The sequence below is a fragment of the Fundulus heteroclitus genome, chromosome 1 (genome assembly GCF_011125445.2).
Source record: "Fundulus heteroclitus isolate FHET01 chromosome 1, MU-UCD_Fhet_4.1, whole genome shotgun sequence".
NCBI lineage: Eukaryota > Metazoa > Chordata > Actinopteri > Cyprinodontiformes > Fundulidae > Fundulus > Fundulus heteroclitus.
This window is the reverse complement of record NC_046361.1, coordinates 38978003-39005964: the sequence shown is the minus strand read 5'-3', so window position 1 is coordinate 39005964 and position 27962 is coordinate 38978003. Positions and strand designations below refer to the sequence as shown.

At 44.4% G+C, this 27962-nt stretch overlaps 1 protein-coding gene across 1 annotated transcript in view; it reads right to left on the bottom strand.

Moving 5' to 3' along the window:
• Window positions 1–219: 219 nt before the first annotated feature.
• Window positions 220–27962, bottom strand: part of xkr7 (XK, Kell blood group complex subunit-related family, member 7) — a 62633-nt gene continuing 34890 nt past the window's right edge. Inside the window, exons 2-4 of the mRNA XM_021319852.2 lie at window positions 9002–9201; window positions 3525–3744; window positions 220–2424 (exon numbers count right to left, since the gene is read on the bottom strand). Coding sequence (XP_021175527.2) covers window positions 1617–2424; window positions 3525–3744; window positions 9002–9201 — 1228 coding nt within the window. The 3' untranslated portion in view covers window positions 220–1616. The remainder of the gene's footprint in view (window positions 2425–3524; window positions 3745–9001; window positions 9202–27962) is intronic.

The following is a 27962-nucleotide window of genomic DNA, read 5'->3' as shown; positions in this document are numbered from 1 at the left end:
TTGCTGCTCTCTCTGCCAGGAGGGGGAGACAGAAACTTATGAATCTGAAAACACGAAGGCCCTCCACAGAAACCCAAACCAAGAAAAGGACTTAGACGGCTGCGGCGGGTATATCCTGTTTGTTACAAAAGACATCAACTATTGCAACTAGTTGGTTTGCAGAAAACGTTTCCGTACTCTGCGTCTTTGACAGTTAACTTTAAACAGATGTTATATTTCTTTTTTTTTAGGTTTTTGCCCTCAAACTCAAACCCTTAGAAACCATACTGAAATAGGTCATGATATCTTTCATTTACTACATATTATGACTTTTTAGAAAAAAGTGAACCACTTTGGACAACATTTAGACTCTTACGAGTAAATGAAGCTTCCTTACTCACAAAATGCATTCATCACCTAACTACAGCTTATTTTAACATCTTATACAGTATTGGACATCTGCATTTATTCAACTGTACATCACAGACCTGTTTCTGGCAATTTACAGCATGCCATATGTTGGTAGCTATTGGAGAAGCTGTTCACGTACATCCATTTATCAGATCCTCGTCCAGCTTTCCAAACAAGTCCAATGGGTTGGGGGTAGACAGTGCAGCTAGGATGTAAACAGCGAGACTTGTGCTATGGCTGCAATTGTGGCACGAATGGACGGATGAATCGGTATCAGTTGTATTGCAGGCCCACGTTTCATGAACCATCCGAGCTTACGCTGAGTTGAGATCCTTCCTCAGACGAAAGCCAACGCTCTGCTGGGAATCGCAGCGTAAACGACTGCGTTTTCCTTTTAGACGCCACTGACGAAACGTTTTAAGGAGCACAACTGCCAAAGATTTGTGAGGCACATGCAATGTTTCGGGGACATGATGGGATGGAAAGAAGAAAGCGACCCTAGCAACAAATCGACTCTGGCTCGTCTGCGTTTGTTCTTGCAAGTCACTGTCTCTCTAGTGCATGCCAAAGTGATTAATTGGTAATTTGGAGGTAAGAGGTGTCTGTTTATCTTGGCTAAACCTGGGATGAATCTGGTTGCAGACAATGGCTCAGCATCTTTGAATGCCAAATCACAGAGGCTGTGGAACTCTCTGTACGATGGTGTTGTGATCTGCCCAAACCAAAACCATTGCATGTCCCATGCACACTCTGACAATCTGGATCTTCAACATTTCACACTTTTCTCCTCCATCTCTGTGGCCCGAGGATAAAGTTCATGTGGCAGACAGTTTTTTATATTTTTTTTATTATCTCAAGCTTTTTTGTCTCTGGTGTCCTTGTTGTTCTCCCCATCCAAGTTGAAACAAAATCTAACACTTATTGGTCCCCGGGTGTAAGTTCCTCTTGCTGAAACTGTTAGAAACTACAATGGAGACAATTGTGGTTCAGTGTTACTCCATCAACTCCCCACAGGTGATTCCTGCTGCATGTTCTTCAGCAGCTTTGGTCCCACATTGAGGTCAACGTTTTACAATCGCAGTTTGACAACCTCTTTTCGATATGAGTCACGTGACACTGTCTTCTTCTCATCCAACGCCCGGCACAGGTGTTCCTGGGTTGAAGACCGATTCCTGGGTGAGCCTTGGTCCCAGACAGTACTTTGTGGTTTAAAAGCCCCTGCTGGCCTAAACGGTTGTCTCATATTCCAACACCTCTTTGCTGCCCATCAAGCTGCTCCTGTACTGTATCCGTGGACTGATGGCCGATGTGGTCTCCAGAAGGAGGATGGTCTTGCGGAGGCGCCGGTCGATAAAGTGTGCGTCCCAGGCCGGGTATCGCTTTCTGGGGAGGTCGATCCTGATCACAGGACCCTCTTGTGCACGGGATGTGGAGGAGGTCCTGTGAAGCAGGGCGGGAGAGGAGGAAGGGGAGGGGCGTACCTGGAAGACAGGCAGGCAGCTGTCCTTGTCTCTGTCCCGCTCCCCAGGAACTGGCTCCCCTGTGTCTTTATCTTTAGTCCTGGGCAAAGTCCGCGGAGGACTGGTAATGACCATATCCGTTTGGGACCCTTGGGATGGAGTAAGGCAAGCGTCAATAACTCCCACCATCCCTCCTGTGCCTACGACACCCTCATCTACACATCCTCCCCACTGGGAGCCCAGAACGGGCCCGTCTGGGTGTAGCCAGCAGTAGTACACCAACATGAAGAAGGTTCCCAGGGCGAAGCTGCAGGCCACCAGGCACACCACTATCAGGGCGGATGAGTCGCTAGTTTGGGGGCCCCGGTAGGTATACCAGGCAGCGGTGAGGGCCACATTCTCAGCCAGTGTCACAGAGTAATACAGAGCCATACGCAGGCGACTGGGCCCTTCCTTGACGTTGAACCAGCAGAAGATGTAGATGATGCCCACAACCATGTTGTAGATGATTTCTTCCCACTTGGACATGCAGAAGTCAGTCTCACCCTGGATAATCCAGAAGGTCATCACACACCTAAAGAAAACAGCAACACAGGTACAGTCACAAGTAATCATCCGACTGGGACTGAGGAATCCTGGTCTGTTGCTTAGAAAAATGAAGCTGTTGTAAACCCTTATGAAGCATATTCACATGAAAACAACAAAGTTATAAAATCTTTGAAGATTGTACCGACCATTCGGCCATAACTAGATAATTAAGTTCTGTCTGTGCGGCCTTGCAAAAAAAGTCACCTAATTTACAAAGATAATTCATTCAATCTCACTATAAATGACCTTTTCTGTGAAGAGCTCAGAGCTTTTCTATAGAACATTAGTCAGCAAAAGGCCTTGTGAATGTTAGGAGAGATTTAAAGCTGAATTAGGTTCTAAAACAATATCCCAAGTTTAGACATCTCACAGATATGGAAGAGTGGCACGAGCCATTATCAAAAGAAAGTCAGAATAAGTCCTGTGTGGAGTATGCTGCAAGCCATGCAGGCGGGACAGCAAACTTGTGGAAAAAGGTCGTCTGATCTAATGAGACCAGAAACAAACTTCATGGCCTGCTTTCAAAATGTTGTGTGATGAAAAAACTAACATGTCGGCCTAAAATCACCACAAACATGGTGGGACATGGTGGAGGCTGCACCGTGCCGTGGGGATGCTTGTCTTCAGTCGGGACAAGGAAGCTAAGAAGTCATCATGAGAAATTGTCTGGAGCTAAATTTACAGCAATCTTGGAAGAAAACCTGTTAGAGACGGCAAAAAGCTTGAGACCCACAGACCTTAACCTACTGCCCTAGCTGCAATGGAATGGCCTAGTCAAAGTCCAGAGTCAAAGCTACTCAGAGTTTTTGGACTTGAAAACTAAGACATTCTCCATCCAATCTGATTAAGCTTGATCTATTGTGCAAATGTTTTCCAGATCTGGATTTATAAAGCTGTTGACAGCATGAATAATTTAGCAAAATGCTGCAACTCTTCCAGTATGCATGGATGTGCACGACTGCAGAGGTTGTTTTTAATGGATTTGTTTTACTGCTATAAACCACAAACACAGGTACGCATTGTTATCTTAAAGGGTGCACCCCTGTCTGGAGGCAAATGTTTGGAGTTTGATCAAATATTACAAACCAGTGGCTGACGATGAATATGCCAAAGTAGAGCTGGAAGACAGAGGCAAAGAGGGCGAAAGCTACGGTCCTTGCTCCGATAGTGAAGAAGTGCCACAACATCTGGGCGATCACGGCCTTGTAGGACATGGGCAGCTTGTCATCGCGCGAGTCCCGGAGAACCTTCTGGTAGGACGCGATCACCCAGGCCATCGAAACCAGAGATGCTGAAGCCGAGAGGCCTAGTGGAACAGGCAGCGAGAGGAAAAAATAAGAAGAAAGATTATGGTGAGGTAACAGCAAAATACCTATTTAGTTATTGAATTCTGGCTAAGATCTGATGCAGATTAATGTTAATGTCAGGACGGGAAAATAAATAAAATTGGATGAGCAGTTAAGACTGCATTTTCAGCTGATACATAGGTGTGGAGTTGTCCAGGGACAGCTGGTATGAATATGCTAGTAGGGCGAAGCCCTCCGTGCTGTTTACAATAATTAAAAAAAATACCTAATAAACACAAATTAAAAGTATAGGCTATCACTTTCGGTCAAATTTACAAACAGTCTTGGGAAAATCCCAGCCTCTTTCCATAGGGATAATTTTTCACAGCCCTGCTCACTCTTCCTTGGTTCAGAATGATTGACAGATGTCTGGCCACGCCCCCTCGGTTTGCAGCTCATTGGGGCTAATTTTGGTTAGCCCAGGGTCAGCCCAAGCCCACAATTTACTCACTGAAAGCGGACGCATAATAACGTACCTCGATCGCGAGTCTGTGTGGGTGTGGCTTGATGTAGGTACGATGGCGAGCAAGATTAACATAAACAAGGTGAATTATTTATTTTTCTCACCCGTTACCTTAATGTCTTCTGAGGAAAAACTGGAGATGAAGAGGTTGGGGGCACATAGTTTTTCTGTTACTTGGTTTTAGTGAAAGGTGTGGCAAATGGCAGGTATAGCTAGGAAATCTGTTTTTAGTTCTGCATGTTTGGTGTATGGAGGAAACACAGAATGGACACAACAAGGAGTTGTCGTTCTAAAACATTTATCGCTGAAGCCCCTTATGCCGGTGAATTACGTTGGCCGACAGACAGAGATTTTGTGTAAGCTTGGTTTTTTGGTATGTTTTGGCGGCTTTTTAGCAGTTGTATTTGCACTGAAAAAAGACATGTCCACTTATAGCAGATTTTCTTTATTTCTAGTGGCATGCTTCTGTTGTTGGAATCCAGTCTGCAGCATTTATCACGTATAAATAATTATCTGTCAGCCCACCCTACAATTATCACCACCAGCCATCACTGAAGTTGTGTGTACCAAACTTAACCAAACAGAGATTACTCTGTAGCATTGATTTTTTTTTCACCTTGCCTCTTTTGAAAGCCCAACGTTGACTCATACATTTTCTTCTCAAAGCGCCTCTATTTTGCACGGTCAGTTGGGACTTTCCCAGCTTGCAGGTGAAACTTTGAGGCCCATCACGAGCTGCCTAGAGCCCCGTTTAACACATTAAATATGTGTGTTAATCAAGTTAGCTTATCTGAAATTAGCCACAATTCCCACCGAGAAAACAAAACAAAAAAATTTTTCAAGCACCGCGTTATTTTGCTTAGAGCTATAGTTGGTAATCCTGTTCAGAAACACTTTTTGTAATACTGGGTAAAATGGTCCTGAATGTAGTCAATACATGATGTATTCACAAAAAGAAGGTTAAAATTGTTTTCTGTGGGAGGCGCAGGCCTGTAAAACTCTGACCAATCACTGCCGTTCGGTCCGAAGAGCAGGGATTGGTCAGAGTTTTGTTCCTGTTCTCACCCCCTCGGTCCCTCAAGTTCTGGAGGAATCACCTTATCTACTGGTTATCCAACATGCCGATCATTCTGACGCGCTCCCATAATGCCAGTGTCCGTGCTGGATCCGTCAGAGTTTCTGCTTGCTGACTGCTGACTTCTAGTATTTATGTATCCGGTTAGCTTAGCGGTTAGCTTAGCGGTTCGGGGACGGGGGGCTTTATTTTATATAACGGGAGTGTCTGAAGATAAACTCCTGAGTAGTGGGATTTGTTTACCGCGTCATTACTGCATGTGACGATGAACGGCATTGCACATAATGTAGTTCTGATTAAATCAAAGAATAAAGAACAATTTGCCAGTATTTATCATCTTAAATCTATAATGTGTATTTTAGCCAAATTTAGACAAATATTTGTTATCATTTTCACAATAATATTAGTATTTTTGTTAATCATCCATGTTTCCCCCCCCATTAAGCTGAACTTGAGAGCGTTTGTGTCATCTGTGAAGGCAACACTGGGAACTACAGACCCGGCGACCAGCAATGCTCAGTTCCATCTGAGCAGGACCACGGTGGTTTCGGACCACCACAGACAGTAGGAGCGTGTTTGGCAGAGCTGCATGCAGAAATGTTATCAGAGGAAGCCGAGTGCGCTTCAAGTGACTGTCAGAGCACATTTACTGCCTTTCCTGGAGAAACACAGAGCTGGGCTGATTTACTCCACTGTCAGCCAGGCATGTCACTATCCATGCAAAGCTCTTATGGTCAGTGGGCACAAGGTTTATCTTCCGGGTGTGTAGATCTCTGCCATTTAAGAGGCTCTAATACACATAAAGTTGCATGAAAAATAAAACAGTTGGTGGAGCATAGTTGTTTCTTTTGTTTTTCCTAAAATGTTTATGCAATTAGATTTAAGTTGGATTTGTATTAATCACAAATAGTTTCTGTGAATTTAACTTCAATTAATTACTTGTAAATACTCAGTTAAAGACGAATAGTTTTCTTTCTTTCACAGCATAAACATACATTTCAATTTGTATATGTTACCAAGTCAGAGGCATTAGCAGATAACTAGTGTGAAGGTGTAGAAAAATGTAAATTTTCAAACTGCTAGAATGTTATGTCACACTTTTCCCTCAGTTTAAGAAGGAATAACTATGTTTTCTTCAGTTTTATGGAGGATTGTAGCACTGCCCATCCCGTACTTGTAGCTGCACACAGAAAGTCAGCTGCCTTAAAGAAAGGTGCTACCCTTTTTCTCTCTTAAAGGTAAGACAAATTGGTCTGTTTTGATATATTTCCAGTCACAATAAACAGAAAAAGTCATAGTTTGGAAACAAAAGGTGCTCCCCCCTTCAGCCTTTTCAAGTCACACTGTTTTAAAGTTGCTGCAGACTGCAGACAGCCCAACTAATTAACTAGCTAAAATAGCTCATTACAGTTGTGTTAACATGAAAAGAGTAGAAAGGTATAAAAAGGTATATACGGTAAAATTATGTAAAGTTATGATATTCTGTGCAATTAGCGGTTAGAAACTACCAAATTTGACACATAGTAGCTGTTTTTGTTTAAGTCTGTGATTCAAAATGAAATGAAATCAATATAAGTAGAATTAATTAAATATTATTGAGCAGGAGTTGTGATATTTTGGCTTTCCTGCAATGATTTCAGGCAATGTCCAGGAGCTGCACAGAAATATTCATGTTTTGGGACATATTTTTCAAGCTGTTGAGTTTTCTCTGTTTTCTGTTGTGTTCTTTGAACAATTACACTACCAGTCAAAAGTTTGGACTCACCATTGTCATTCTTTGGCTGTTCCTTATTTTTCTGTAACTTTCCACATTGCAGATACACAGTGAAGACATAAAAACTATGATCCAAAAGTGAATAGAATTATGAATCAAACACAAAATTGTGAAATAACTCAAAACGGCTTGTATATTTTAGCTCTTTCTAAATGTCCCTCTCGGCCTTCTCCAGATTAGTTTCATTATGATCATGGAGGTCCGGCATACTGACTTTGCATATCTGCCATTTTTATTTCGATTTTGTAGTCTAAGCTGAAGAAAGGCGAAGCTATAGGGAAGCTTAAGTCAAAATGTTGGTTGTTTGTTGCACCGTCCCCCAGCATATAACAAAAATGGTTGAACGGGGTAGAGGGAAACACCCTAAGACCTGGAGGGGACATGGAGGGGAACTGGAAAGAGGGCAGGGTGTGAACTGCCTCCTCTGGACTTAAAGAGACATCACCAAAACGAGTTGCTCTCAAACGAACCAGAACAGGGGTAAAAAGAGGGAATATGGGGATAAATTAACAAGGAATTCAGACCAACGCATCGCAGTTCCACTTAAGATTCCAACTGAATGATTTCAATGTGAAAAGGAAGGACTGAAAAGCACAAAATGTCCCCTTCAAGGTGGACTACCCTGCATCCAAGAATTAGTCTTTAACGTTTCTCTGTGTACAGAAACGTGGGCGTGCATGTCTATGTGTATTTCTACATGCATTTTTTTGTAGGTTTTATGAGTGTCACCCTTACGTTTCTGGTGGTTGCCTTCTGCTGGCGCCGCCAGGTGTGCGAGTGTGAAGCCGGAGAAAGGAGTTGGCGTTGTTTTGTTTTATTCATCAAAGACCAATCTGCTCCTTGTAAGAGTGGCATGAATAAAGCAAAGACTCTCCTACCGATATCTGCTTTCAGTGTGCGCAGACATGCACCTTTAAACATCACAGTTTATCAGGTGAAAACCATTGCAATGAAGATTCTAGAGTTTATGTTGTCAGCACACACCGATTGACATATTTCAAGTGTTTATTTCTGTTAATTTTGATGATTATTGCTTTCTGCCAATGAAAGCCCCAAGTCCTGGTCATCAATCATTTTTCTTTATACAAAATGTCATCTTATGGTCACGTTGTTCACTGACAACCTCTACAAGGAGGGTAAACCACCAAAGACAATTGCTAAAGAACCTGGTGTGTTAACCAAGAGCAGAGTGGAAAGAAACAGTGTGGTGGAAAAAAGGCCTTGAGGAAATTGCAAAGCAGAGCCCATTCAGGAGTTTAAGGAGTTGTCCATCACTGTGTTATTTGGCTCATCAACCAAACAGGAGAGGTCCAGATCCCCAAGAACAATAAGGCCCACGGAGAAAATCGTCTGGGCTGACCTTCCCTCCATTCAAGACTTGTACAGGTGTTGGGTCTGGAAAAAGGCTGCTAACATCTCTGCAGACTGCAGACATCCTGCACAAACACCGTTTAGAGATTTACCCTAAAAAAATGCAGTTGTTGTCATTTTACCGTGTAAATAAGTACTCAGCCATGTTATTGCCTTAAAAGGCTTTACTGTGCATGTGTTGTCCACAGGTGGGACAGTGTGAGTTGTTGGTGGGGTCAAATACTGAGCAGGGCCAATTTAATCAGGTGTACAAATCTAGCAAATGGGATTCCTGGAGAATGAAGCTTGGCTTACAACAATGCGGAGCTAAAAATGGTTAATTTTAGCTACAAGGCAACACTGTGTTTTAATTGTAGCAATAATGTTATGATAACTAAGCCAAATTACAGATTTAAATGATGTATACATAAAAAATGAGTGTTCACTAAAAATTAATTTACAGAATTTTAGTTTTTCATAATTTTCCCCCTGAAAATAACGATCCTTTCCATGAAAGGTTCACAGCGCGTGAAGGAGACTCAGGGCCTCTCTGACCTTGTGGCGGCAGGACGCCGTTTTGGTGAATCATGATGCTCAGCTGCAGGACGAGCTGCGGCGCAGACTTCAGGAAGGCCTCCAGCAGGCGAAGCATGGTAATGTCTGCGCTCTCGAACATCAGCCTCCACTTGAAGTGACGACGGGGCGCGTTGCTGTGCCATACGCTCTGGATGCCCAGGTAGAGGGTGTGGATATATCTGGAGATGAGAGACAGGGATTTAGAATGATTAAAAACAATCCAGTCCTGTTAGTTTGTAAGGAAGACTTTTGGAAAGCAGTAAAAGATGAGCAAGAACTCAATTGCAAACTTTATGAAGCTAAAGTTTTCATTAGTTCTTGTCTGCCATCTATTTATAAAAATTCATCCCTGTATTTAAGATCTGTCACACATTCCAACAAAAAATAACCGTAGTCAAACCGACATCACTTTGTCCGACGACAGTCCTAAGATACTTTCTGAATAATATAAACCAGTTCTGGTTGTAGTGATTGTTTATTGCCCAGTGATGTCACACATGTCATCAATCTTTAGTTTTCAATAAATCTCAATAAACACAAATTCAAACCACAAATGTAGACCTTCACAGTAAATCATATGAACACATAACCAAAGTCATACTGGATTTAAATCAGACATTTAAACCACAAATTTATTATTTCCTGAGTACAGACGCTTAGCAAAAAAATTAGTTTATTCAAGTGTACTAAGAGTAAACTTATTGCATATTTAAAATAAGGCAGTAAACTTGAAGGTTACTTTTTATAAACTATATCTCTTTGACTTATAGTGAAAAGTATCAACAGAAGACTTCTACTAAGACTTAAGCTTATACTTATACTAAAGTATACTTAATAAAATTACCTTCAAGTATACTACTTTTGGCAAAGCGTAGTATATGACACATCAGTTTCAAACCAAACTGTTAACACTGTCAAACTCAGCTAGCATAGTGCTAACTAGGTGCTAATGTACAGAATAACTATGGGGTAAGAGAGCTTTCTAAATAGATTTGTACATAAAAGGATAGTTGTGTCCATATCAGTCAGAAGTTGTGCATAACAAACATTTGTAAACTCATAATAATTTAAATCACATTCAAAAGATACAACATACAGTTTAAATAGTTACAACTTCAATAACTAATAAATACAAATTTCAAGTTTAAATTTGTGCTTTACTCTTTATGAACACAAACAGCAGCGGCTGCTTGAGAATACGGATTTTTTCTTTGAGAATACGAATTCACAACAGTGGTCTGACGTCACGGTTTCCAAGGCTGGTTAATGGTAACCTGACAACAGCCAGCTGTATGTATCGCTCCGCCTAGCTCCACTCACATACATCTGGGACACCGCCATAGGCATTGCCTTTACTGAAGGCTGGGCCTTATCAAAACTCCTTGCATATGATTGGATAAGCCACTTGTCTGTCATCTTTATCGACGTGCTATTTCAACCAGTCAAACCGAAGCTAACCCGTGACGCTGATGAGACCGACGCCGGAAAAAAAAAAACTTTTTTTTTTTTTTTTTTTTATGTGTTTGCGGCTCTAGTGCAGGGTTTCCCGCAGTATGGCAAGCCGTTTTAACATAAATTCGGTTTTACCGCCCTTACGTTCGAGATATCTCAAATTGTTTTATGACTAGACGTTTTAGCAATTTAAGATATCTCTAATTGTATTTTGACTAGTCAAAATACCTATTCGAGATATCTCTAATTACATTCTGACTAGTCGAAATGACATCAGATTTTCCATTGAGTTGTATGGAGACGTCAATTCAAGATATCTCGAATGAATTACTGACTATCTGAAATACCCATTTCAGATATCTACAATTAAATTACGACTAGTCAAAATTACAATTCAAGATATCTTAAATTGAGTTTTGACTAGTCATAATTCTAATTAAAGATATCTCAAATGCCACCATAATTCAAGATATCTTAAATTTATTTTTGGATAGGCGAAATGCAGTTTTGACTAGTAAAAAATAAATTTAAGATATCTTGAATTGTAATTTTGACTAGTCAAAATTCCTTTTAAGATATCTTGAATTGTAATTTTGACTAGTCAAAATTCCTTTAAGATATCTCTAAATGAATTAGAGATATCTTGAATTATTCAGCTTTTCCATTTAAGATATCTTAAATTGACATTCTGACTAGTCAAAATGACGTTACTGATATCTTGAATTACGAAACGGCTTGCCATATGTCATCACACAGGAACCGGAGGCGTGCGCTTTTGTTTTCAGAGAAGCTAAAGGAGGGTGCTGTAATGCTTTGTGCCGTCTCGCATGTGAAAATCAAGAGCTAGCTGGCTTTACCATAATTCCCAAGAGGCAGATGCTTTACCACAGTATAAAAACTGCATCTGGTTATTAACAGAACTGGTCCGGGCTGAGGAATATTCCTTATTTCCAGCTTGGACATGAGTCGACAGTAGCGCTTTCAGCTAGCCGTTTTTCAGTGCATTGTGTGCGTCGGCAGCAAGTAAATCCGAAATTCTTTGCAAATTTCTTAAGCATTCTTCAAGTATCCTATTTTCGCCCTCTCTGCATATCCCATACTGAAAAAGCTCTTTCTATATTGTGGCATTTTCTTACAATTTTGTCGAAAACAGCCAGCGCCATTGAATGTTCAGGCAGCTTTGGGCAGCTTACAGCCAATAAGGGGCTTACACGCAATGTCTTATTTCAGATATCTTAAATTGTAATTCTGACTAGTCATAATTACGTTCGAGATATCTTAAATTACATCTACGGATGTGTGACGCTTTCAATGACGAATCCGGTGACGTAATTTGAGATATCTTGAAAGGAATTTTGACTAGTCAAAATGTAATTGAAGATATCTTGAATTATTATTCTTCCTAGTCAGAATGTAAATAAAGATATCTTAAATTACCATTCCGGATAGTCAAAATGTAGTTTTGTCTAGTCAAAATGCATTTTAAGATATCTGGAATGTAATTACGGATAGTCAGACGAAACCGAATTTATGTTAAAACGGCTTGCCATACCCGCAGCGCTATCTTAGCGAGGCGGCCGCGGAAAACGTGTCGTCCACCCCCCCCCTCCGCTCCGCGAGCCGGTCCGCGGAAAAAAAGTCATCCACCCCCCCCCCCATCCGCGAGTCGGTCCGCCTCGCATAAGCAAATTCCTGCGGGAAACACTGTAGTGGCAAGCGTTTTATTGACAGTGAGCTGACAGGAAGAGGGGGGAAGACAGGCGGCAAAGCGCCGCGGGTCGGAGTCGATCCCGGGCCGACCGCGTTGAGGACTAATAGGCCTCCCAATATGGTTAGCGCTAACCGCTAACCGCTCCGGGGCGCGGACGCGGACGCGCCCCGGAAAACAAAACTTGCCAAATCCGGTCGGGAGAAGGGCGAAAACATGGTTTCCACCAACAAAAGCCTTCAGAGTCGTTCTCTGATGTTCTTTTAATGAAACAATATCAGATAGATTGGACAACACGGAAGAAATAGCAGCATCAATGTTAATGCTTGCTTCCTCGATGCGAGCCGCCATTGTTGTTGGAATCTCACGGTGGCTTCTCCACTACGTCACATCCATGAAACACCCGCCCTGCGTCCTGATTGGCCAGACCAAAAATTTGGTTGGGGAAATCACTTTGAATGAGCCGTGTCCCAGATGTATGTGAGTGGAGCTAGGCGGAGCGATACATGCAGCTGGCTGTTGTCAGGTTAGGTTAATGGAGCACAGAGTGCGAAGATAGGAGCCGCGCATGCGCTCTTCAGACTGACCGTCTCTGAATGCACCGCGGCTGCAGCTTCATTCCAGACAGCGCAGCGATCACAGTGGTAAGTTAAACACTCCCTTTTCTGCTGCTGCTGTTGTTCAAAAGTACGTTTTCAGGTAGTTTGAAGCGAGAACATTATACTTTTAAGCTTCCCTATGTGGCCTGTTTACAGAGTTAGTGCGTAATTTTAATAAAAGTCCGACGTTGAGCGTCTGTGTCAACTGGTAGGTTTTTTAAGACTGACAGCCTATTTCCTACTTTTATCTTTAAAAAAACAACATTGAGGATGGTATTAAACATGTGATCACGTTGAAATTGTGACTATTTATCTGTAAATAATTAAAATGAAAACACAATTTTTATATATTAGTAACAGTAAAGGGAGTAGAGTTAAGCTACTTTGTCTAACCTTCACAGCATTGTTCATTAAGGAAAAGTTATTTCTGTCTGTCCACCTTTACAGCGATTAATCTATAAATTATGTGCAGTTAGTTCAGTTCATTCTTTCAGTGAAATGGTAGAAATACCAGAGAAGGGAAGCCATTTGTTACATTTACTACTATACATTTGACCCTTTCTTTCTTGAGAACTATAATAATCTGCACGTTAACCTCATATAGTTTTATGGTGTGAAAAGGTGAGAATTGAAAAAAACAATTATGGTAAAATTTGGCATTTTTTATTTACAGGAAGAAACAGAAACAAAATATGTGAGGATAAACACTTCTGTGCCAATCCTCCAAATATTTTTTAATGAAGGGGACCTGAAACCAGCCTTCAGGCTAAGAAGGGCCACCATCGTCCTCCTCCTTCAGCTGCTGTCCATCCAGAAGGTCCATGGATGGCCACAGGAGATAGAGGTGCTGGTGACCCTCTACTGGCTGGCCTGCGGTGCATCCTATAGGAAAACAGCTTGCCAGTAAGATCTCTTACCTTCTTGTCCTTAAATAGAGCCAACAATGACACACAATTGATACATAGATTATATTAATTGGATAGAAGATTAAGACATATCAGCATATTACCTAAATTACAAGTTAATTTTTTATTTGGTACAGGTCTAGTGGAGGCACGCTACAACAGACACCACGCCAAGGCTGATAAACATCGTTGAGCGCGCCTTTGGTGATCTGAAGCGTTTCATCTTCTTAAGGGTGCTGGAGGTCTGCCCGACGTTTGCCCACAAAGTAATCGGCGCCTGCTGCATCCTTCACAATATTAGTATAGCAGCAGGTGATCAGCTAGATGAGGAGGTCGACCCAGAGGAGGACGCCATCCCGCGGTTGAAGACAGGAAGCTGCTCCAGCTGGCTGCATGTTTAAGTGAACATGACTACACCTGACCTTATGTAGATCAGTTTTAGTCATGTCCACATGCTGCTTCATTTCATTTTTTTCACCACCTGTAACAATACATAAAATAATCAGTGAATTAATTTCCATTCCAACTTTTTTTAATTGTATGTTTGTAGGTGTTGTCTATTTGTATAAGATGTTAATAGAAGTTATTTATTTGTTTTAAACCACGTTAGTAACTGTTAATTTGTTGAATATGTTACACCTTCATTCTGTTCCAAAGTTAAAACATTTGTCTAAAATAAATATCTGTTTTTTTTTTTTCATATATTGTTAATATTGTTTTCTTTCCCACTTTCTCTTCTCAATTTTTCGTGTCCTCACTCAGAGGGAACTCACTTAGGAAAAACATTTAAAGAATTTATTTATTTATAGATTTTATATTAGGGCTGGACAATATAGAAAAAAGCATATTGATTTAAAAAATGCATATTGATCGATAGATAATTATCAAAAAGATTTAAAACCTGGCTCTTATAATATTGCTAAATGACTTACTTTTAATATATCACACACAAACACTCAATCCCAATTTAATTCTTATTTAACCAACATTTTTAATTATAACTGATTTGTTTTTTTTTTATGAAAAATGACTTAACTTAAGAGACCTGGGTGATGTTATTAAATACTGACAAAGAATAAACTAAAGTGACCGGCGCTGTTAGAGAAAAACTTGCAGCCCGGAACTTTATATCATGGATCATGAGTGGCGAGTGATTCTCTGAAGCCAGGTTTTTCAGCTGCAGAAAACAGCAGCAGCATATCCCCTCACTATGAAGCACGTTACTGCATGTGTGATGTCCTTACGCCGCCAGCACGCTTTGTCATTTTATCACAAAGAACGGAGCCCAGTAGCTGCTATACCTGCTTTGTTTTGGAAGAACTTCCAGAAGATTCCTAAGAAGATGACGCAGAGCCGCGCGGGGCTGACACAGCTCGCGCTGCTGAGGTAGTGAGCGGCTTACGTGATGAAACAAGTTGGTTGCGTTACCAGACTTTGTTTTTACCGGTTCCTTGCAAATGTTACAGTTCACTGTGGTTTATTTCAGTCAGGCTGGCGAACAAGTAAAACCCCGTTTTGGGACAATTTCCTCCGCCACTCCTTGCTGCGACATATTCACGTGCTCTGTGTTGTGGTTTGAGAGGGCGGGGCTTTGTGACGGCGTGCCTGGGTCCGCGATTACGATTGGTCGAGAGGAAGCAGTGACTGCAGCATCAACTAATATAGGCTAAGAGGAAGGAAGGAAAACTGTCTCTATAACCAACTTTTATCGACCCTTTTTCCCCTTATTGTGCCACACGTCTTTCGACTGATATATATTGTTATTAAATTATGGTCCAGCTCCATTTTATATGCTGCTGTCATTCTTTGGAGACATTTACAATTTATTCCAGCAATTATTGAGTTAATAAAGCAACACGCGTCAGCCTGATAAACACAAAACAAATAAATCACTCTTTTTTTTAAATTACGCACTAACTCTGTAAACAGGCCACGAAGGGAAGCTTAAAAGTATAATGTTCTCGCTGCAAACTACCTGAAAACGTACTTTTGAACAACAGCAGCAGAAAAGGGAGTGTTTAACTTACCACTGTGAGCTCTGCGCTGTCTGGAATGAAGCTGCAGCCGCGGTGCATTCAGAGACGGTCAGTCTGAAGAGCGCATGCGCGGCTCCTATCTTCGCACTCTGTGCTCCATTAACCAGCCTTGGAAACCGTGACGTCAGACCACTGTTGTGAATTCGTATTCTCAAAGAAAAAATCCGTATTCTCAAGCAGCCGCTGCTGTTTGTGTTCATAAAGAGTAAAGCACAAATTTAAACTTGAAATTTGTATTTATTAGTTATTGAAGTTGTAACTATTTAAACTGTATGTTGTATCTTTTTAATGCGATTTAAATTATTATGAGTTTACAAATGTTTTTTATGCACAACTTCTGACTAATATGGACACAACTATCCTTTTATGTACAAGTTTATTATGGAACCGCTTTTACCCCATAAATAACCATGAAACCACAGAATGTTGCAAAAGGAACATGTTTCCAGGACGTTTACAATGTTTAAAATCAACTCATCAAGTTGAGCAATGTATTGAAATGTAAGGAAGACGTAATCTCGTGGATGTAGTTAGATTTCTAGTCTTTTAATAGCGGAAAGGTGACTTCTGATGTCGGCCGAACTACTACCGGTTTCCGTTGATCCACCTGAATAAATCTAATTTAACCCATAGTGGAGTGAAAGGAGCGCATCCTACACGTTGCTCTGAGGATTACTGAGAATCAATGCTATTCTGACTGCAGGTTCACACCAAACAGTCTGGGAAAAAGGAAAAAGCAAGGCTATTCTTGCACCCCTACTATTTGAGAACTACAGCATCCAAGTAAGTTTTTGTCTCATTATTTGTTTTTTTACCTGAGAAGAATTTACTGCTTAGTTTAAAATGGGAATGACACAATCTGATATCAACACACTGCAAAAACAGAACTAGAAATAAGTAAAATGTTCTTAAAATTAGAGTGTTTGTCTTTGATTTGTGCAGGTAAATAAGATGATTTGCCAATGGAATATGATTTTTGCACTTAAAATAGGAACAATTCATCTCAATCATCTTGTTTCAAGCGCAGGATGCCTAATTATCTTATTTTAGGGGTCAAAATACTCGTTGCATTGGCAGATAATCGTATTTACTTGCTCAAATCAAGGACAAATACTCTAATTTTAAGAACATTTTACTTATTTTTGGATCCGTTTTTGCAGTGTACCACTATTATGGCCAATAACTGCTAATTATTTATATGATGAATACATTCCTACCCTTATGTTACTGTGTAGAAACAACCCTTTCTCTGCTACCCCCCCCCCCCCAATCCTGCACTGCATCACTATCACCTGGTTGAACAAATACCACATGGCCAACCCCCTCCCCTCCAGAAACACACATACACAGCAGCAAGATGGGAAAACGCATCGTTAATATCGGCTCAGTTAGACTCATCAGGCCGACACCACATGTTAAAAACTCAACAACAATGGCCGACGCCGATGTTAATGCCGATATAACGTGCATCCCTGGTTTAAAATAAAGTTTTCAGCATCACTTCATCCTCCTCCATGTGAGCCTTGTCTATGCTTGGGTCATCTCCACCATCATGACACATAACTATGTGACAGAAGGATCTGGGCATCATGTGAAAGGAGTGTAGAGCAGTAGGAGAGACGAGCAGAAGAGGAGAGGTAAAACTCTGAGGGGAAGTGAGATGACATGAACATCCTGCACTTCTGCCTCTGCAAGCAGATTTTAAACGGGGGGGAGTAAAAATAACCAGGCAGTTTGTGCACCAACGCAGATACATACACTGTCACCCTCTCTCAGCAGTAAATGTGACAAAGTTTGATCCTGCACCATGCTGATATGCCCAGAGGCACATTTCTACTTGGTCAACTCACTGAAACTTACAGCATCTTAGGTTCATATGTGCACACAGACAGAAACACACAGAGACAAGTGGAGAGACAGACAGACAGGCGGGAGGGCCATCAAAGCAGCCAGGAAATCTGTAGCTCTGCAAATAATCTGCTGCCCTGTTGACACTCCTCCATTCAGCCGCCGTCTAATCGCCTCTTTAACTCGTACTGCCTCTTTCTGGTACCGTTCATTACATTTATTTAGCTCGATTAAATTCAGTTTATTTATAGAGAGAGACAATTCACAAAACATGGAACCTAAAGGCACTTTACAAGACAGAGACATCCAGTTCATTTCCAATTATACAAGAATATGCAAGATATCTGATTAATCCCGGTACAATCATAGAGCTGAGTTACATTCAATGGAACAGAGTCCAGTCCGACCTAAACGTAATATTGTTCAGTTTATAATCATAGTTGGTCAAATGTTATCTTTGTGAGAAAACCCAGCCAGTTGCACAGAGTCGTTATCTTTGCAGCAATTCCTCATACTGAGAAGGAATTGTGCATTTTGCCTAAAGCAGCTTCTACATCCATTAGAGGGTTCAGTATATTTCCAAACAGACTGGATAAGATTATACAGATTGGGTCAGAGTTCCTCTCTAAGGAAACCCAGCAGGTTGCATCAAGTCTCTCCAAGCAGCATTCACTCCTCCTGAAAGAGCGTAGAGCCACAGTGGACAGTCGTCTGCATTGTTGATGGCTTTGCAGCAATCCCTCATTGAACCGATCTCTTATTTGCTGTCATTAGCTGGTTTAAAATTCAGCTGCTCGTCTGCTAACGGGGACGAGACATCAACAAATTACCTGGATTTTACATCCCTTCCACTGGCTTCCTGATTCTTTTAGATCTGCATCTGAGATTTTACTTTTTGTTTTGGCTGATTTAAGTTATCATCGTATGCAGATGACTTATTATTGTACCTCTCGGATCCAGTTCATGCTTATCCAGCAATTCTTTCACTCTTTCACCAGTTTGGCTCATTCTCTCTCAACATTGCTAAGCGTGAATGTGGAAAACTCCCTGCTGAAAGCTGCGTCGTGACGTCAGAGACGTTATTAGGAACATACCACGCGCCTGCGCACATTCATGAACAGACTTTAGTGTGTGCTCCGCTAGCAGGCACTTGCAGCTTTGCTTCAGCACCTTACTAAAATGTTGATTCCTTTGTGTGTACGTGTGCGTTGATGACAATGTAAGTACATAATTCCTTCATAAGTTTGTGTTTACTGCACACTATTAGTTCGGTAACCGTGTAACCTTAGTTGCCGCGAGCTCCAGTGTGTTCAGACGAGGAAGTACGAAGCTGACGTTCATCTATTGGTTTGCCGTCGCGGGAGTGGTTCAGTTTGGGAGCTGTTTGGCAGTGCTCTGAATTGTAGCGTCGTTTCTGCTATTCTGGGGATGTTCAGGATTGTGGGCTGGCTTCCGAGTGTGGTGCGGAGCGCTTGTGGAGCCGGTGTGTTCGGGTAGATAGTCGTTTCTCGACCGTGCGGGGAGGGGAGCTGCTTCTACCATTTGTGGTCTTTGTATGCCACCTTGTGGACATTCGGTGTGCTGCATTCATGTGTTCTGTGTTGACACCCTGGGTGCCCAGTTCTCAACTGTGTTATCCTGTTGTTGCTTGCTACTTGCGGTGGTCCTCTTCCTTGTTACATTACTGTTACTGAAATGTTACATAATTACAATATATATTGGTAATGTAACTGGATATGTATATTTGATTCTACTTGAAACCAAATATTCTGCATATGTTAGAATTTGTATATGTATATCTGGAATCTAGATGTACAATATTATTATTATTCTTCCTGTATATGTTTATCTTGCAGAAACCACGCGTACCTCTACACACTCATATATTCTCTTACATGATCAGCAATAAAGTCCGTAAGAACACCTAAAGTCGCAGCTGTTCTCTGACCGGAGCACATAGTCAGTGAGGGAGCGACTAGCTACCAACGTACACGTCCGTCACAAGTGGTCCTTCGAGCCGGATAAGCTCCGCCCACTGCGCTATGGCGACCTTCCCAGGTGAATACGGAGAGGACAACATCCAAGCCCGTCCTCAGAGAAGGAGACAGCTCCCACGGCATCTTGGGGACTACGAACTCGGTTTCCCAGCCAAACAGCTGCCCCCCTTTGATCAACATCTCCATCAGCCTACCGTGAGTCAACCAGCTAGCCAGCTAGCGTCTGCCGACTTCATCACGCCTGTTTTAACTACGCAAAGTGCAAGCAAAGAGGAGCAATGGCATCGTATGGAAGCACGTCACAACGACCTAACCAAACAACTACAGGAGTTGCAGATCGCAATGGACAATGTTAAACGACTGTCCTACCCACGAAGTGCTCCAGTGTACCAGCCACCATATCCTCCACAGTTCACTAGCGTACCAAGGCTAATCCTGGACAGTCCTACTAGCGACCATTGGTCAACACCAGTGCACAGCCCTACTCGCTACACTGCTGTCGCTAAAGAAGAACCCATACAGCAGCCAATGTCACAGCACAACTCCCCATTACTACAGTCCAACCTTCAACTGCAGACTGGGGAGCCAGGTACACAAGACCAAGCCATGCTTAGCCAGCCAGTTCATCAGGCATCGGCACAACTACTGGCTGATGACGGATGGATTTCCAATCCTATCTCCGTACCCCATACCCCAAATAGACAGAATGTACAACCGTTACAGTCTGTGCCACAGCCCATTATGTCACAGGTTTTGCCAACACAGACTGCTAACCATCCACTTCCTCTCCAACAGAGTAACTCTTTCCCTCATCCTCCTTTCATACATCAGTCCTACCCTCAGCACTCTGCCTACGTACCCGCAGTTCAACATTACCCATCACTCCTGCCAGCTACACAAATGACTACAATGCCAACGCCTAACAGGCAAACCGTCCTACCATCGGAACCTACAGCTCCTGGTATTTTGGAGATGGCCATTGCCTCTTCTTACGGCATTCCAAAGCCCAAGCTTATCCCATTTAGCTCTGGCAAGGAGAGTGACTTCATAATGATGAAGAAGGGACTGGACAGTGTGCTAGGTCCACACAAGCACCTAACCGAGGACTACAAGTACCAAGTGCTCCTCGACCTCCTCAAACTACCAAACGCCTATCAGGTGGCAAAGAGGTATGTCAACGACCGAACGCCATACACCAGTACTATGCACGCCCTTGAACAGCGCTACGGTCAGCCGCGCCAGCTTGTCCAAGGAGAGCTGAAGGCTATCCTGAACTCTCCCCCTATCAAGCCAGGTGACGCACAGGCCTTTGAGGACTTCTCATACGCTGTCAGCACCTTAGTGGGCCTGCTAAGTACTAACGATGGTTCCTCTCGAGCTGAGCTGAGATGTGGCTCTCATGTGGACACACTGCTGAGCAAGCTGCCCGCCACTTACAGAGACCGCTTCGCAGAGTACTGTATAGCTAAAGGGATCATCCGCAGTGGCACTGACCGGACATATACACTCCCTGATTTTGCCGACTGGTTGGAAATCAAGGCACAAGCTATTCAGGTGGCAAGACGTGCTACAGAAGCATCCACACCTGAAGTCACTCAGCCCGAGCGCAGGCACAAGAACATCAAGACCCAATCACTTAAGTCTGCTACGATCTACGTGACTAACCAGCCTGAGAACTCAGAGCCACCACACGGTTCTGCTACCTTTCCAGCCAGTTCTAAACACGGCCAAGCATCCAAGAAGCGAGAGCGCTTTAAGCCCTATTGCCCTTACTGCTCCAACCAAGAACACTATCTCAGCGCCTGTACAGAGTTCTCCAAGCTCAGCACAGCTGAGAAAGGTACTTGGATTAAAGAGAAGAGTAAATGCTGGCGATGTGGCCGTGGACACAAGCCGGAGAGCTGCACCCTAAAGAAGCCATGCTCCACCTGCAATGAGCAACACCTTCTTGTCCTGCACGAAGTGGCCACCAAAGTCTGCCAGAGTCCCTCTACAGTTGCTACATCTTCCAGCATGGTGTACGTCAGCCAGTCCAGTCATTCTAGCCGTGTCATGGTTAAGGTCGTTCCTATCCAATTGCACAACGGAGGCAAGATGCTGGACACTTACGCCATACTAGACGACGGCTCTGAAAGAACCATTCTCCTTCCGGCCGCTGCCAAGTATCTTGGCCTGCAGAGGGAGAATGAGGTTCTATCGCTTCGCACTATCAGACAAGACGTAGTGAAACTTAACGGAGCGTCAGTGTCATTCGAGGTATGCAGCTCTAACAACACTCGAGCAAAATACGCCATCAGTCATGCCTTCACTGCAGATGAGCTCAGTCTTGCAGAACAATCCTGCCCCGCAGAGATGCTCAAGAGGAGGTTTAACTATCTCCGTGGAGTTCCAGTGCGAAGCTTCAGCTTAGTTCAGCCTTTACTCCTCATCGGCTCCGATCACCCACATCTGATCACTCCTGTGCGTCCGATACTGAGAGGAAATCAAGGTAGTCCAGTAGCTGTGTGCACTCTGTTAGGATGGGCCATACAAGGACCGACTAACTTCCTGCAAGCCCCCTCCACAGAGACGTCATGTCTCCAAGCAGCATTCCAGTATCCTAATCAAGATCTACATCAGCACGTTGAGAGGCTCTGGCAAGTCGACACCCTGCCGTATCGTTCTGAGAAAGAAGCAACACGCTCCAAGCAAGATCAGCTGGCTGTCAATATGTGGCACCTGAGTGGTGAATTTAATAAATAGGAACTGCAGTGACTGTGGGCAGGGTTTTAACGAAACGAGCCGTAAGAGTTAACAATAATTTATTTGAAAAAAAGAAGTCAGTAAAAAAGTAAGGTAGTAAGGAGCAGCAGAGTCAATAAAAAAAAGTCTGTTAAAAAGGACAAATTGTCTCTTAGCTTCCCCGAAAGGGGGGGGGGGGGCGTGATCCTCTCCTCAGCTTGGTCCTTCCCGTCACCAGCTGGTCGATCGTCTACAACCATGGCGAATCTCGACGGCGATCCGGCCACGGTCCCCTCCGGTGCTCAGCCTCTCCCGTCACCCGCCGACCGGTCCTCCACGGCCACGGGCGAATTTCAGCGGCGATCCGGCCACTTATACTCCAACGCCCGGTCATCCGTTCCTCGGTAGCGACCAGTTGGACGAACCTCTGCAGCAGCCAGTCCTCCAGCCTTGCTTGTCACCAGCTGATCAATCCTCCACGACCACGGCGAACCTCGACGGCAAACCGGCCACTCATACTCCAACGCCCGGTCGTCTGTTCCTTGACAGCGACCGGTTGGACGAACCTCTGCAGCCATCAATCCGCCAGCATTGTCGCCCTGCCGTTCTCACACCTGATCTGTCCGGCTCCGATTCCCGCTTCAGCTGCACAGCTCTCTTTATTGCCCGTCTCAGAATCTGCATGCAGTTTGGTAATAGAGAACACCTGTGATCGCGGTGGGCGTCGCCAGGTATGGGTGATCACTTCAAAATCAAAACACAATCAAAAAGACATGCAACACCAAAAGGAAATAACAAGCAAATCCAAATCAGAAAAGTCAAAGACATGCAATTAACTTAAAGAAAACAAGACCACATTACCACACCCCCCTACACTTTAACAAGGCCAGTCCCGGCCGACATTTAGTCTCTATAGCGAGAAGGGAATTGACCTCTTGTAGCACGTGTAGAATGGCACAGTACTTGTTCTTCGTTAACAGGGTAGAGCATTACAGGCAGTTCATACGTTTCAACGGGAGATTATTCTCCCAACGTGTCAGTGGAAGGAGCTTTTCTGTGCAAGGTTTGTTCCTTCCCACCCTTCTCTGGCCTAACATGATAAACCAGACCTGTGTCCCCAACATGTCTGCTAGCACTGACCTAATTTCTTTATACATGAGTGGTGGCTGAGTCTCTCCTTCGGAGGGCATGCATCTCCCATTGGAATGGTGTGCTTGACGGCATCCGTCCGACCAAGATCATCATGTTTAGAAAAACACTTTCTCCAATTTTCACACTAGGGTGGCCAGCTTACCGACTTCCAGGTATTAAACCTGGTTGTTCCACTAGCCTCTGCAGGCTGAAGCCTTGGCTCTCCCCTAGGGAACCCCCATCCTACAAGCCCGACTTGTACCACACCACTGTCGTAAACAGCTAGGTCGACATCTCGACCCCCGTGGACATCCACGTCGTCGACTTAGTAGAGGCGGCCAATCTCTTGGTACGGCCCAAGGGTAATTGGAAAGTTGTTCAAATCCTTCGGGTGGACAGGGAGCCTACCATTTCTGACAACAGCCAGGGTGCAGCCCACTGAAACAGTGTTGAGCTCCTCCAGGGCCTCCTCCAGGGCCTCCTCCAGGGCCTCCTCCAGGGCCTCCTCCAGGGCCTCCTCCAGGGCGCAGTAGTCTCTCCCTGCTGGTCCTGCTTGAGCGCGACCCTCGATCACCCTCACTTTTTGCTGGAACCTTTACCTCTCGTCCCTGGGCTCCTCAAGGAGTTCCTCCTTCAGCTCCTGTTTCCACACGTCGCTCTGCTGGTGAGACCGATCAGCATTAGAGTTCCATACCGCAGCACATGTCATTTGAGGCCATATTGGACTGTAATCTTTCTTCCAATAGAAGAGCCTCCTCTTAATCAGCACTGCAGGTTGCATCAGAGTCCAGGGGCACGAACCGCCTTATCACCTGAATTATAGCACCATCAAAATCTTTTACTATATAAATTTAGGGATTCATGGGGCACCAGGATGAATAGGCACCATCATTTTTAAAAGAAAAATATGTTTGCTTTTTTTTTTTTTAAACCACCAATAAAAGTTTCCGTCTTTTTTTTTTTTTTTTGTTAATCTATTAAAACACTGCTCACAATCCTACTGCATCCTGTATCCTGTCAACAACGCCAGAATCTGTGGCACCTGAGTGGTGAATTTAATAAATAGGAACTGCAGTGACTGTGGGCAGGGTTTTAACGAAACGAGCCGTAAGAGTTAACAATAATTTATTTGAAAAAAAGAAGTCAGTAAAAAAGTAAGGTAGTAAGGAGCAGCAGAGTCAATAAAAAAAAGTCTGTTAAAAAGGACAAATTGTCTCTTAGCTTCCCCGAAAGGGGGGGGGGGGGCGTGATCCTCTCCTCAGCTTGGTCCTTCCCGTCACCAGCTGGTCGATCGTCTACAACCATGGCGAATCTCGACGGCGATCCGGCCACGGTCCCCTCCGGTGCTCAGCCTCTCCCGTCACCCGCCGACCGGTCCTCCACGGCCACGGGCGAATTTCAGCGGCGATCCGGCCACTTATACTCCAACGCCCGGTCATCCGTTCCTCGGTAGCGACCAGTTGGACGAACCTCTGCAGCAGCCAGTCCTCCAGCCTTGCTTGTCACCAGCTGATCAATCCTCCACAACCACGGCGAACCTCGACGGCAAACCGGCCACTCATACTCCAACGCCCGGTCGTCTGTTCCTTGACAGCGACCGGTTGGACGAACCTCTGCAGCCATCAATCCGCCAGCATTGTCGCCCTGCCGTTCTCACACCTGATCTGTCCGGCTCCGATTCCCGCTTCAGCTGCACAGCTCTCTTTATTGCCCGTCTCAGAATCTGCATGCAGTTTGGTAATAGAGAACACCTGTGATCGCGGTGGGCGTCGCCAGGTATGGGTGATCACTTCAAAATCAAAACACAATCAAAAAGACATGCAACACCAAAAGGAAATAACAAGCAAATCCAAATCAGAAAAGTCAAAGACATGCAATTAACTTAAAGAAAACAAGACCACATTACCACAAATACACTGGAACGGCGAACTGTCCGTGTCAATGTAGACGGTATAGCTCGCTACGCTACACCTCTACTTCGTAAGCCAACAGCCCCTAAGCTACATGCACCTCCACTAGCAGTGATGCCCCTGCTACGAGCCACAGAGCGACGCATATCCGGCAATCCCGATCTGGCTAAGGTTTACAATGAAGAGATACACAGGTTGGAGAGAGCTGGATACGTTGCCAAAATCAGCAGTGATGAAGCAAGTCAGTCAGAAGAGTCCTGGTACATCCCGCACCACATGGTTCACCACAACGGGAAGGCCAGAGTGGTGTTCAATTGTTCGTTCAAGTACCAGCAGACTGCTCTCAATGACATCTTACTTCCTGGACCTAACCTTGGAGCCTCGCTGCTCAGTGTACTTCTCAGGTTCAGGGAGTACCCAGTAGCTATCAGCGGAGACATCCGTGGGATGTTCCATCAGATTCGGTTACTTCCAGATGATCAACCACTCCTTCGCTTCCTGTGGCGTGACATGGAGAAGGAGCGTAGCCCAGACATCTACGAATGGCGTGTTCTACCTTTCGGGACTACCTGCAGTCCGTGTTGTGCTATATATGCACTACAACAGCATGTCAAGACCAATAGTGCTGGCAATGAAGAGGTCCTGAACTCAGTCAACAACGCCTTCTACGTGGATAACTGCCTCCAGTCCGTCTGCACCCTACAACAGGCCAGACAGCTGATAGACGAGATGAGAGCCGTGCTCGCTGCTGGTGGATTCGACATGAGGCAGTGGGCAAGCAACCAACCAGAAGTAATCGCCCACCTTCCGTCGGAGGCAAGGTCTGAAGGCTGTGAGCTGTGGCTAACAGCAGAAAGAGCGGATCCTCAGGAATCAACCTTAGGTCTACGGTGGCACTGTCCATCAGACACACTTGGCTACAAGTACCGCCAACCAGTCACCTCCGAGCCTACACTGAGAAATGTGTACAGAGTCCTAGCGTCCCAGTATGACCCGCTAGGGTACATTATCCCGTTTACCACTCGTGCTAAGGTCCTGATCCAAGCCCTCTGGAGACATGATCAACAGTGGGATGAACCCATCACAGGGGAACTCCTCTCAGTGTGGCAGAATTGGGAGATCGAACTTTCTCATCTTCAGCACGTCAGCATGCCACCTGCTACATACCTGTTATCGCAAGTGCCGAACCGTCTAATGTGTCTCTACATGTCTTCTGTGACGCGTCAGAGAAGGCATACGGATCCGTTGCATACCTCCGTATGGAAGATGCAGAAGGACACTCACATGTGTCATTCGTTATGGCACGATCCAGGGTCGCACCACGGAAGCAACTATCCATGCCTCGCCTGGAACTCAGCGCTGCGTTGACCGGAGCACAGCTCGCCAAACTACTGCACTCCGAGCTCACTCTGACTATGGGTCACACCGTCATGTGGTCAGACTCTACAACGGTGCTCAGTTGGATCCGGTCTGACTCAGCTCAATACAAGGTTTTTGTTGGAACTCGCATAGCGGAGATCCAAGAACACACCAACACCAGTGACTGGAGGTATGTTCCCTCCGACCAGAACCCAGCTGATGACATCACTCGGGGGAAGTCACTACACCAGCTCGCTCAGCCTACCCGCTGGAACAATGGTCCTGCTTTCCTGTACGAATCCCCCAGCCAGTGGCCAGAGAACTTGGTGGAGAAAGTAGAAGATACAGTAGAGCTCAGGAAGTCCATGTTCTGTGGTCAGGTTACAGTCCCCGACACCTATCCTGATCCACTGCAGTACACGACCTGGTCTGACCTAGTAGATGCTACTTACCGGTCTCAACACGGGGCGGCTGTAGCTCCTATGCCCGCTTCAGATCGCATAGAGACAGAAGTAGCTCTCCTGAAGCGGGTGCAAGCAGATAGCTTCCCTGAGGAACTCAGTGCTCTGCAACACGACCGACCAATCCGACCTAGTAGTCGCCTCAGATCTCTCTCACCAGAGTACGACCAGATACTTGGTCTTATTAGAGTGGGAGGTCGCCTTCGCAAAGCTAATGATCTACCCGAAGACTCAATCCACCCGGTCGTCCTAGCACCAGAACACCCCATCACTCAGCTCCTGGTTAAGGACTACGATGATCGTCTCCTACACGCTGGTCCAGAGCGAGTCTTCGCGGAGATTAGGAGGTCATACTGGGTCCTCAGAGGCCGCCAAGCTATCAAGAAACACCAACAACACTGTGTTGAGTGTCGTAGATGGAGAAGTAAGCCTACGATCCCCAAGATGGCTGATCTACCTGCTGGGCGTCTTCGTATTAACAAGCCGCCATTTTGGTCCACTGGAGTGGACTGTTTCGGCCCATACACTATCAAGTTGGGACGGAGGCACGAGAAACGTTGGGGCATCTTGTTCAAATGTCTCACAACCCGCTGTATTCATCTTGATCTGATGCCAAGTATGGACACGGACTCCTTTCTTCTGGCTCTCCGCCGCTTCATAGCACGTAGGGGCAAACCCTATGAGATACTCTGCGACAGAGGTACTAACTTCCGTGGTGGTGAGAGAGAGCTCCAGCAATCCTTTGCCGCACTCGAGCCATCGCTTAAAGAACAGCTGGCCAAACAGTGCATCCTATTCCAATTCAATCCCCCT